The sequence below is a fragment of the Dermacentor andersoni genome, chromosome 1 (genome assembly GCF_023375885.2).
Source record: "Dermacentor andersoni chromosome 1, qqDerAnde1_hic_scaffold, whole genome shotgun sequence".
NCBI lineage: Eukaryota > Metazoa > Arthropoda > Arachnida > Ixodida > Ixodidae > Dermacentor > Dermacentor andersoni.
Window position 1 is genome coordinate 383,890,750 of NC_092814.1, and position 12,998 is coordinate 383,903,747.

The 12,998-nt window shown below is 48.2% G+C and overlaps 1 protein-coding gene across 1 annotated transcript in view; it reads left to right on the plus strand.

Moving 5' to 3' along the window:
* The first annotated feature begins 2,807 nt into the window (after positions 1-2,807).
* Awh (LIM/homeobox protein arrowhead) overlaps positions 2,808-12,998 on the plus strand; it is a 171,954-nt gene continuing 161,763 nt past the window's right edge. Inside the window, exon 1 of the mRNA XM_050168505.3 lies at positions 2,808-2,919. Coding sequence (XP_050024462.1) covers positions 2,857-2,919 — 63 coding nt within the window. The 5' untranslated portion in view covers positions 2,808-2,856. The remainder of the gene's footprint in view (positions 2,920-12,998) is intronic.

The window sequence follows — 12,998 nt, forward strand, 5'->3', positions numbered from 1 at the left end:
TGCATATATACGCATCGAGAAAACCCGTCCATCCGTCCGTCACGTAGGGCGATCACTTTCAAGATAGGGCCCGCAGCAGCTAACGACTTGCCTTTCGTGCTGGTGCTCGCTTCAGCGCAGACTAAGCGCCGGGAACAGAGCGCACACGAAGCTATCAGCACTCGGCGTGCTCGGTCTCCATCGCAGATCGCTTTCAATATAGGAACTGCGCAATCGCAGCCGGGGTACGCTTGATCATGGTTGACTATGCACGGTTCGCATCAAGAGAGGCCAACATCATCGACGACGTGCCCGTACCAGGTCTACCAAGTGTGACACCCGTCAACTACGTCACGTACTACAGCACGCATCGGCCGGCACTCATCCTCCAGACAGTAGCAGCAGCATCCAAAAGTACCATAATCCAATTTGAAGATAGAGAAGTATCCCGGCCACGGCGGCCGCATTTCGATGGGGGCGAAATACGAGAACACCCGTGTACTTAGATTAAGGTGCACGTTAAAGAACCCCCGGCGGTCCAAATTTCCGGAGTCCTCCACTACGGCGTGCCTCATAATCAGATCGTGGTTTTGGCACGTACAATCCCATAATTTAATTTTAATTGTTTAAGACAATGAAGAAAGGCAACATTAAAAGCCAAACAAGAGCCAGTGTACATAATAAATGCTCTATACATTTGTTTCATTTACAAAATTTCTCTCGTCATTTCATCCCAAGTCCACATGGTCTGGGAATTATGTATACAATGAGTGAATTAACGTTGCTACTACTTGTATCGGACACGTGTACTGATTATATCAGCGCGGATGCGCATCGGTGATGCGCAGTATGTACAGCGCGCTGCATTCACGTCTTTATAAGACACGCTCTCAATAAACCTTTGTTCTTTCCTGCACTGACCATGCTGCTGTAAGCGTCGTCTCCCTGGGCCCGTTATACACTACTCGCCTATTCTTCGTCGTCTCAGTTTACATTCTAGTGTTGCAACCACGCTTCTCCTTTTGACGATTCTTTCGCGATGTTTCTCACAACTATGCCAAAAAAAAAAGCAGCATACGATGACGAAACAGGAGGTGATTAGTAGCAAATGCTTGCGCATCATTTGGATAACTCCAACAGGACAGTCTGCGTGTACATTTTAGCGAAGGCAATCGGCCAATGGCGCCGAACATTTACGGAACGAAACGCCCAGTGAACTGGGGCCCTGGGGCCGAATTTACAAAGAATTTCGTTCGTAAGTTGTGCTGTTCGTTGTCTGATCATCTTCGCTAATAATATGTCCTAAATCACTATTGGCTGGTAGGAACGCTTTTAGCGTAACAACGTTTTGCGAATACGGGCCCAGGTTTCCTATTTCGACTGGCTGACACGACCTATCATTTTCGCCGCACTGCACGAAGTTGGTGAAACGGCGCACAGGCTCGCTTTTTCTGTCTGCTGTTGTTTTGAATGCTTCTGGCGTCTGTCCTTCCTATGGCACCGTTGTCGTCGGTCGAAGTCAGCTTCAACGGCGCCAAGCAGGCTCCATAAGGGAAGTGGCGTCTGTGTGTGCGTTCAGCAGATCACTGCAGACATGCTGGCGATTCCATTGTTGTGCGCATGGCAAAGAAAAATTTGTTGTTGAATAGCCGGCTACGTGAGGCCGTGTTGGTTGTTGCCTTCAGAGTGGGAGGAATCGCTCAGATCTGCAGAATTGTTTTCTTCATCTCATCCCTGCTCCATGCACGCTATGTTGCTTCACATGCCTCTAGAGTGGGCAAAATTATGTCAAACGAAATTAATTTTTGATGTTCATTATTGATGAACAGTAGACTTTAAGTATTTGGGCTGTTATTGGTTCTAAATTAGCGAGTAGGCAAGGGTCCTAAGTGGAGAAATTAAATGTAGCGGCGGAGCACCATGGAGCGAGCAGAGGCACCCAAATAACAGGAATATTTATCATCGTTATGAAACGCGATTGCACACCTCACGTTCTAATGACCCCACACAGCGCATTCCCGAAGGCCTTCAACCGCACACGTTCTATGATCTGCATGCAACAGGCAAGAAGCTTCGTGCCTTCAGAGCCAGCAACAGCTTCGAATGCGCCTCTTTTTGTTGCGCCCCCTCTGCGCTTTTACTGACCGAACCCGTTTCCTTCGTGGCGCACCGCACCTTTCCTCCTTTCCCGAACTGAGCCCTAAACGTCATCCAGTCGGTACACCACGAGCCGGGCGGAACAAACGTCCCAACCCCACGGGGAATTAATTGCCTGCAAGGGCGAGTGCCGGCAAATTAGAGCGATCGACGTCCCGCTATTAGATCGAGTTTCTCTGAAGAGACAGCTGGAAAAAGATATATATTTTAATGTTTCTGTCTTTTGAGCAGAACTCTGCAGAAGAAGAAAAAGAATCGAAGACAACACTCGAGCGGGTCTTCCCGCCTGTCCGTGTTCAGCGGGAAAATCAGCCTCGCAGGCGCGCGCGGCACGTGGACGCTTCGAGCGCTTCGGCTAATGAGCCCCCGACAGGCGCCGCTCAACGCAGAGGAAACGAGCAGCAGCAGCACGACAGTGGTTACGCTGGAAAAGACAAAACGGCCGCGACTACAACCCTCCCCCCGCCTGTGGGCTCCGCCGAAGCTGTTCGTCTCTTTGCAAGGGCGTTTCGCGTCCAGCGTAGCCGTGCGGTTAGTGCCGAGGGCACGACTGCCCTCTGTGGGCGGAGCGCTGCTTAAGCTCCGCCTCAAAAACTTGATCGAAGGTGGGAATAGCTAGCGGCTCCGCCCCTCGGCGCTCGAGCAGACGCCGGTGTGGCAGCAGACGACGCGATTCGCCGCCGCCGCCGTCGGAGCGTGTCTCGCGCCCCAGCGTGGGCGATGCTTGCCGAACGGATGCTACGCTCCAGCGCCGACGACCAGGTCACCGTGAGCGTCATAAAGGTGAGAGGCACCCAGTGTACGCATGGCGACTGTGAAGCCGAGCTCCACACTGCACTCGACGATGCTGACGAAGCCTCGCAATGGCGGCGCGACGAGAGCCGCCGGGCGCGCGCACACCTGCGCTGCGGTTCCCGCGGCCGCTGGCTCTTTCGAGTTCGCCGATGAGGTTGCTCGGCGCTGTGATTCCTGGGGTTGTCGTAAGCGGCGGCGTCTTGAAGCACAAATTTTCGCCTCGTATCGGCACGTGGTGCATGATTCTCAAAGAAAGCGCTGGTCGCTTGTTTTCCTTGAGGATCGTGCGAGCCGGATTTGGTGGCACGTGAGAGAGCTCCTCCTTCTGTACACTGACGCCTAACCAATCCCGTAGCCGTTTCGTACTACTGTCATCTGCTGTGAAACCAAAGCTTTCGCTTCGAAGCGTGAGGAGCCTTGCTCGGAAAGCACTTACATTTAAAGTGAGTCATCGCATCGTACGCTCGACATTACTGAACGAATTTTATTGGAGATGAGAAATCAGTTTATTTTAGACATACGTGTTTAGGATTGGTGGATGCAAGCGCTTGCATGAGCGCGCAGTCCGCTTGGGTCAGCGAGAACCCGTAGCAAAGTTTGGGTTCCTACTAATGAAATCCGTTTATATCCTTCAATCTGGAGACTATATTTATTGATCGAGTCATGCAGAGGGCTCCAGCATTTTCACTCTCTTCGTGTCTATAGAGTCGTCGCGCTGGCTAATAAGTTACACTGATATAAATTGAGACGGTTCGTTGCCTCTACAATGCGACTGTCAGAATATGACAAGGCAAAGTCAGCAGAGGAGGATGTGGATCCTGCATTGCTAAAGTAGAAACCCTTTCTAAGTGGCTTGTGTGATTCGCAACCGGCCGTTCGGTCCGAAAGCCGGCTTCTTAATCCACACGATCAGACAGACCACGGTAATGCAAAGCTGGACCGCAATTTCGTAACCGTGCCTTACGCTACTTCTTTTCGCGCTTTTCGCGCTGCGTATAGTGGTCAGAGAGACGCTCCGCCCGCGTTATCAACGGCATCAGCCGGCCGTGAACGGGGGATGATAAGAGTGGCATAAAGTCGAGGAGAAAGCAGTCCTGCATAATCGCGGCCCTGGATTTGCCCCACGGACCGAATCGCTATTTGAGCGTGCACATTGCGTATTACGGGATCATGCGTCAGCAGGTATACTGCTGGATGGGCAAGCGCCAAGCGATTCACGATATGACTGAAAGCCAAATCACTGTCCGGATTTAAGCCTACAAATGCCAATACAGGCGGACTTAGCCTGGCAACAACCATCTGCAAGTCTTTCGTTGAAGTGATATTCGTGACACAAGACGTGAGTGACTCGCGCTGTGTCGCCGCCAGCGAAAGAGAGCCACGTTCCGATACGTTGCTCTCGATACTTCTGTCTTCGGAACGCTTGCCGAGTTCTATTGTAGCATGCTTTAGTAGCGTGATGTGCAGTGACCGGCCCTATACTGTGTGTGACGTGTATACTCTATGCGCTGTGCTTTATTCTTTATGACTTCTCGTCTTGCTCTTCCTCCTTCCTCCCCTTCTTTGTATCTTCCCTGTCTATGTTTCTGACACCTCTTTTCTGAAGAGTACGGGCAGGCGTGGTGCCCCTTCCGGCGGCAGTTACCAGCCTGCTCCTCGCTTTACCTTTACCGCCATGTGTACGAAGGCAAATCAGAAATTATTTACCGCTATTTGTTATTAAGCAAATAAGGTACATACAGGTAATTGTAAATATACGTACCATTCTACGTACCTTACACTATTTTTCAACATAGTTCTCACACCGGTTCAAACATTTGTCTCATCGCAGCACTAAATTTGAGATGCCCCTTTGGTACAATTCGTCCGGCTGGCTGTGGAGCCATCGTCGCACTGCTGTCTTGGCTTCATCGTTGCACGTGAATCGCTGTACTACCATCTTCTTCAGAGGACCGAAAACGTGAAAATCACTAGGGGCGAGATCAGGACTGTATGGTGGGCGGTACAGACTCTCCCAGTGAAATGACCGGAGCTTGTCGGCGATTCTGATTGCCACACTTCGTTGCTGGCACGCCGTGGACGTGTGACGCACAACCGCCATCGTAAACAACTGACAGCAGCGCTGTGCCGCCTGTCACATAAGGTCGGGCCGGTCGAAGAAACGTCCACCTTTGGGAATGGACATGCTGACTTGGCATTTACAGGCGTAAGTTGGGAAAAAAAAGAAATAGGGTCAAAGGCTCTGATTCGCCCTCGTTTATGTGCTTTCAAGTCAAATCAAGTGATAATAATAATGCCACGGAGTGATCCGATCGACGTCATATGTGACGTGAGTGTTTCGTCCGCGTTTACTTTCGTCATGCGAATTCTGAGTCAGTACAACGCAATGATTCTGTTCCACTGCCATTGCTTTCCGCGTGTGCATGGTTCGAGATGGCGGCTCTCGCCAGAATGGGCCGGTCGTGAACGGAATAGAATCGAGCGACACGAATCCCTGCATTATTCCGGCCCAGCTTAATGATTCTACTTCAGCTTTTTTCCTATGCTCGCATCGATCCACGGCTTAAACGGCGGAAGTCACACCGAAGCGGCGTGAAAAGGCCGGCACAACGGCAAGGATATCTTAAACATGCGTGCACTTCTGATGCAAATTTTGCCATATATAAGTTCGAGCGGAATTGATGGGACCTTTCTTTTCCTTTTTTTCCTCGGTTTCTTGTCATAACTATTCTTGAAAGGAGCGGACTTCTTCTGTGGTCATACACACACACACACACACACACACACAAAGCCCCATCTTGTCACGAGTCGAGGCGGGCGTTTGCATATATTAGGTTAGTATCCATGCGCTTGTTGGACGCAGCACACCGTAAATGAATGCCTGTTCACAGCAGCCGAACGCCCTTAAAGTGTACTCCGGAGCACGCTTGAGCATTATAGCCTATAACTGCGTTTCGATATCTCCTATATATGGCTTTCGTATGAATATATACATTCCACTATCTTCGAGATCTACACTGTTTGCCTTCGTCGGGCTACTTGAAGATAATAAAATACCGCTATTCCAGCGCGATGGAAAAATAGCACTTGTACTGGCACACCATCCACGTAACGCGCTTGAAAGAAGCTTCGGAGGAAACCTAAAGCAAGTGTCGACCGAATGAACAAAGCTTTTATATGTAGCGTAAGTTATCCCTAGCCGGCCGCTTTCGCCGACAATATGTCGAACATCTAGGGATCACAAATAGTTCTAGCGTAAAAAAGTTATTTTTCTATCGTGAATACTGAGTCTACCCCGGGACGACTCGCGATCTTGCTGAGCGCTCTCGAGTAGTCGTCTTGCGATTTGAGCGCCGCATATTAGAGTGCGTAATAGAATCGCACCGCTCGCCATACCACAAGTGTATGTGGCTCGGGCACACGAGATAGTCTCGTGGGAGATCTGTAAAACGAGATGTCATGCAGATTCCGCATGTCCTGCCCTCACCTTTTACAGTACAGGCAGAAAGACAAGGTGCCAATCGCATGGCGCGACGTGAACGAACGAGCTCATACCTACGCATACGTTATACTCCACCGTGCTGGCAGCGTCCATAAATTATGAATGCATTGATACTTTGCAGCAAGTTTCCAGAGCGCACTACCGGTGATTCTCAATCTAACCTGCGGATAACAAAGCGCACACAGTTCGTGTATGAATATTGACAAAAATGTTTTAAGATAATGATATTCGTAAGAGCAGATGCGAGTCAGTCAAAATGACGGAAGTATTAGTGAATGCGGCCAATGGAAAATAACGAACAAGAAAGTTTGCGGATTGGAGCCCTGCTCTGTGGGTTGCCTATATATGCGCACACCCTGCGGCTGTGGTCTCGGTATAGTACACATATTGTTTCTTCGGACCACAGCTTGTCCCGGCGAGAAAAGCGTTGAGGTCTTCCTGCAGGCGTCGGCGGGAGAGGGCAGTACCTTCTTACACTCAAGCGCGTGAAATGGCAGGAGTGCTGCCAGCTGCCCTGCAGAAGCTGCCGGAAATTGCTCTGCCCCAACGAAAGTGGTCAGCTTTGGTAGATAACAGAACTGACAACCGGGCTAGTTGGTTTTGAATCATCTCTCAATTGACTTGCACATCGCAATAAGAAACAACAAGGACGGTGTTGCGCTGTAGAAGTCAGTTCAAAGATGAAGCTTTGGTAGAGCCTGAATCCCGTCGCAACATGTGCGTGGAAGAATAAGGGAATAAGGCTCAGGGACTGAATGCACCAAGTACCCGCCGCGGTATGTGGCTTAGTGGTTAAGAGTTGCGTTGCTTAGATCGAGGTTTCAGGTTAGATGACGCCGCGGCGGCCGCATTTCAATGGGGCGAGAGAGAGCAAATAAAAGGGAAATTAGGTTAACCAAAGACGTGCCAGGTTGGCAACCCTACACTTGGGGAGGAGAAAGGGGAAACGTAGACAAGAAAGAGAGAGAAGGGGATGCAAGAGCGCTCGTGTACCTCGATTCACTAGCACGCAAAAGAGCCCCGGGGGCTCAAAATTAATCCGGAGGCCCCCACTATATATACGGGGTGCCTCATAATCAGATCGTGGTCTTGGCGCTTAAAACCGCAGATTTTAATTCACAAATATTTTCGTACGCAAGACAGCTTGCTACCAGCCGGTCACCTTGGCTAATAATATGTCCGTCGTCACATTGGCTAGAATCTGCTCTTACAAACAGTCCTGGCGTAAGTACTTTCGTGCCTCAGTATATGGGCCCAGTGCCGTACTCGTCGGATATGAGCGTGTTGCAATTTGAGCCATCACCTCGCTTTGAATGGCGAGTAGCTTTAGAGGTGCTTTCAAAATGTTGTCCGCCCTGCCTTTCCCTTATGACTTCTCTCTCTCTCTCTCTCTTGAAAATGCAGTCGTGAGTATAGTGAATTTAACATGCATGGATGTCTGCCCGTCTCCAAGGTTTTCCAATTCGTTACTTCCACACAACACGAACAATTACGTGTGTAACAAGCGACACTACTGAATGTGGCTTTTGCGGCCGAAAGCGAGTACACAACTTTTAGCTCGGTAGCTCCTATATAAATACATGTGAAAGCAGAAATAGTTTTTTATCGGCAACTACGTCACCAAATGTGATGAGGCTTGTTGCATTTCAAAGAAAAACTTAAAATCTATTGACTGTTGGTAGCGACATCTTCATTCATGCCGTCAATTAAAAAATTATTGTTGAAAATTGGAAATTTTCAGAAAAGAAAACTATGAAGTTTAGAACTGCGTAACTAAGAAATGAAAAATGATATTACAATTCTGTAAACAGTATATAATAGTATATCTCAAGCGGACAAAATTGATTTATTTTATATGGCTCTCGCATATGCCACTAATATGTCAGTAGGACTTATGTAAAACTCTTCTGAACAATGCAAGAAATTCACGTAAGATGTAAACTGATAAATCAAGTTTGTCCGCTTGAACCGAACTGCGATATCTGTTCTCAGTGAAAGCTACGAATTTGTAGACTTTGTGCTTCCATTTCTTTTAAAGCTTACCAATTTCTGAAAGTTCCTGTTAAAAAATTCAGGCCCTAAATGAAAATTCCGCTTCTGTCACTCACTAGAATTTAAAATTCTCTATCAAATGCAACGAATTCATTAAAATTACTTTACAATCGGCCCAGTGGTTATCTCAGAAAAGCGTTTCTGCGTTTTACATTTGAATTGGCAGCATCGGAGATGGGCCGGAGCTAGAGCTTCGTCTTAAAGGAAGTACCCATTTAGCACCTTCCGCAATCCGTTACTGCTTATATAGAAAATTGACGATATGTCTATAGGTCTAATTGACGTCTACAGTTGACAACGATTCTTGTCTATTGTAGACCTATAGAAAACAGTATCCAAACTTCGGTGAATATTACTCGAATTTTAAGTAAAAAAGTGGCCGGTTGCCAATACAACCGATAAAAAATTTGGAAATGTGAACCTATGTAGAAGTGTATGTATGTATATGTAAGATAAATTTGAAATAAAATTGAGATACTTCACGACTATATCCAAAAGCATCATGTGAATGCCACACTCGATGTACACTAACATCTTTACTTCTCACGGATCCCTGAAATTGAAGCATTGAAAAGCCACTTTGATTTTGCGTCTTTGTCTGCACCGTGACAGCTTTACGCCGTCCACGCAACTCGAGGGAAGCGCTTGTTGGTGCGTTGGTCTGCGACAAATTGTTCTGCGGCTGAAAAAACTTTCTTGCACGTTGATGACAGCTGCATGCGCTGTGTGATTATCTACAAAGGAGGGCGCGCCCACGGCTCTCATCCCCTTGCTGCGCGCCATTCCTAAATCCACTTCCGACATTTCTCCACAAACTCCGCATGACTCGTTGACATGCAGTCGTCCCGCTATCTAGGAAGACCACGACGATGTGGCCAGCTGATGGCCGCACTGATAACGCTCCCCGCTTCTGCAAAGGAAATCTCTACCGTGTACGGGCGTGTCGTATAGACATACGCTTCCTCTATTTGCACGCCGTCAACTTGCATGTTTTATCCTACGTCATTAGCTACTCCCTGTTTCCCGTGCCAGTGCGCGTCAAGGTAGTTGCGTCAAGGTAGTTCTATACTAGCATACTTCGTGCATGAGATTGAACGCGGCGTATTAGGCGGGTTACGCGATCACCATAGAAGTACTCTCAGGCCGCAATGCATTACTCTCCTTTGCCGTATAGTACTAAATCCACCCCCCCCGTTCTGTTGCATTACTTCCATTAAATATTATTGGTTTTTCGCTTCGCCTCTACCGATTTTACTTGTGTTTCGGTTTTTACACTCATTTGCATTTTATCGACTTTGCATTGGAATCTCGTCTTATTCAGGGTGATATTTCTTTGGTGGCAGATTCCCAGTATGAAACAACACAAAATGGTATGAATAAGTATCGACAAAATCATTATCAGCTCCTCATGCTTACTGATGACCAAAGCTCCGTTTCCAAATCGTCCATGGAACGCTGCGGTGACCGCGAGCCAGGCTCACGCTAACCCTACTCGAGGGGCATTCAGTGAGAGGGATCGGGTTGATGGAGCCCACATGGGGGCGTTTGCACGCACGTCAGCTAGCCGTTCGAAATGTCCAGCTTCTCCCTTGCAGGAGCATGGACGTAAGACAAACCAATTCCGACGCTTTTGTTAGAACATGATAGCATTGGTTCCATTCGAGAACACAAGTACAGTGCTCGATACACTGATTTTTATTATTCTTGACACACACACGCGCAGACACATCAACATGAAAATGTCAGGAATCTTCAGTGACATCTCATAACATGTAAATGTTCATGTCTATGCGTGATCAGGTACTGCTGATGCTTTAACGCATAGAGCAAGCAATCGTTTGACAACTGGCAACGAGGATGATTTCATCATGCCTTTATGCGACACGCGGTGCTCCCGGAAAGCAGCACAGTGTGCGAGGAGAGCTGTCACGTGTTCTTCTCTCGTGCTCACGCAATGGCCAACTCATGAGCGAAGGCACAGCGGGCCTTGTCTTCTGGACAGCGGCGCTCAGTGACTGCCAGCCCAATAGCCCCGGCAGCAACACCGCAAGTAACCATCTGTCTAGAGATAAATGTGTCAGTAACGTCCAAATGGGCTAACAAGAGGCACTGACAAACGAGAGTGCGAAGAGTTGACGCGCTCTTCAAAGGCATTCGAAGAGGCGTTCGACAATATTGAACAGTGCATCTTTGCAGCGTTGCAAAAAAGCTCCATGTTGCCTCCCGTTCCAGTTATGTGTCGAGTGTGTCTCACACGCAAACTTTGTGAATGCGTCAAGGTTGGTTTCATCAGATAACGCGGGTACAGGGTTTTCAGTATACCAGCCCGCCTCAGCTTCTCGTCTTGTGCGAAGGAAGGACTCGGCAACCATCAATATCTATAGCTTTGAATGCGTGCCTGTTTGAATGCCTGTCGAGTTCTCAGTTCTCCCTCTGTGGCTACGGCATGGACATGAAGCGTCAGTTCAATTGGGCTGTGGCCATAGACATTGAGGAAGTATCCATTACGATTGAAATTGAACATTGTGGCCTCCGTGAAAATCACCCAGCCGTATCGATCTTGTACACTTTGTCACGGCTATGGGATGACCGCTAGAAAACCGTGCCTCAAATGGTCTTTCTCTAAAGTGAAGTCTCGTCAACAAAAAAACACTATGCGGTGACCCTAGGTAACTACACTATTGCGGCTCGTGCATACCGCGGTCCAACGTTGTAGGAACAGCGCTCCAGTAAGCGACATTCAAGCGATGTTGATGCTTCAGCATTCTCGTGAGCAAAGCTCGGGAATCAAGCTCTGAAATCAAGGCTGCAAATTGGGGACGTAATGTCAGACAATCACTTTCGACGACCCTATCATTTTCGCCTGAGACGGAGCGTTGCACAACTTTGCTCAAACAGCCAATCAGCCCCCACTGAAAGTGATATCTCCGAACGTGACCGTCCGAGAATACGTGCCCTGCTTTCAAAACTTCGAGAAACTGAAGCGGCGGCAGTGTGGCGATACTACGTCAAAAACTCCCTGGTCGATGCACGTGCGTCCTGCGTGACAAATTGTCGAGCTGATGAGTAGCCGAATAAAAGCAGCCGCCGTCTGTACATATACATGAAAACTGTATGAAGTTTGTTAATGTGTCTATTACATGCGTATTCGATTCTGGCAGTTGGTCGCTAAATGTTCGTCACTGTGCGTGTGCGTGCGTTCCTTGGCACTGCGTAAAAATGTGCATGTACTTGCTCAGAGGAAACCCTCGTTAAAGAAACTTCAGGGTGGGCTTCCTCTCCAAAACAACGCGCCCGGCAAGACCTCGCATTTCTATAGGGGCCACGCCTCTGCGTATCCACGAGGCGACGCTGTCAGTGCGACCAGGGTCGGTGTGATGTTTCAACGATATGTTCTTTTCTCGCGTCGTCAGCGCCGCATGATAAGAAAGGAATCAAGCGAAAGGAATCCTTGCATTATACCGGTCCGAGTCACCTAAAGAGATGGCTGCGTTGGCTTCGCAGTCCTTCGCCGCTGAATACTTTTTAAGATTTTAATTATATTCATTCACTCCTGCTGTTCAAGTGCCAAAGATCAAGTTTCCTTGGCAGAAATTATGCGCTTGCCGCAGTTCTGAGAAATTGTCAGATGACAGTAGAGGTTTTCGCAAATCTTCTTTTGACAGCTCACAGACCAAGTATGGACCAAGACAAGGCAGTCGGGGAATATGGCATAGGCACTAGGAATAGCAGGGGAGAGTTATTAGTAGAGGTTGCGGAACAGAATAATATGCGGATAATGAATACCTTCTTCCGCAAACGAGATAGCCGAAAATGGACGTGGAGGAGCCCGAACGGCGAGACTAGAAATGAAATAGACTTCACACTCTGCGCTAACCCTGGCATCATACAAGATGTGGACGTGCTCAGCAAGGTGCGCTGCAGTGACCATAGGATGGTAAGAACTCGAATTAGCCTAGACCTGAGGAGGGAACGGAAGCACCTGGTACATAAGAAGTCGATCAATGAGTTAGCGGTAAGAGGGTAAATAGAGGAATTCCAGATCAAGCTACAGAACAGGTATTCGGCTTTGACTCAGGAAGAGGACCTTGGTGTTGAAGCAATGAACGACAATCTTGTGGGCATCATTAAGGAGTGTGCAATAGAAGTCGGTGGTAACTCCGTTAGACAGGATACCAGTAAGCTATCGCAGGAGACGAAAGATCTGATCAACAAACGCCAATGTATGAAAGCCTGTAACGCTACAGCTAGAATCGAAATGGCAGAACCTTCGAAGTTAATCAACAAGCGTAAGACAGCTGACATAAGGAAGTATAACATGGATAGAATTGAACATGCTCTCAGGAACGGAGGAAGCCTAAAAGCAGTGAAGAAGAAACTAGGTATTGGCAAGAATCAGATGTATGCGTTACGAGACAAAGCCGGCAATATCATTACTAATATGGATGAGATAGTTCAAGTGGCTGAGGAGTTCTATAGAGATTTATACAGTACCAGTGGCACCCACGACGAT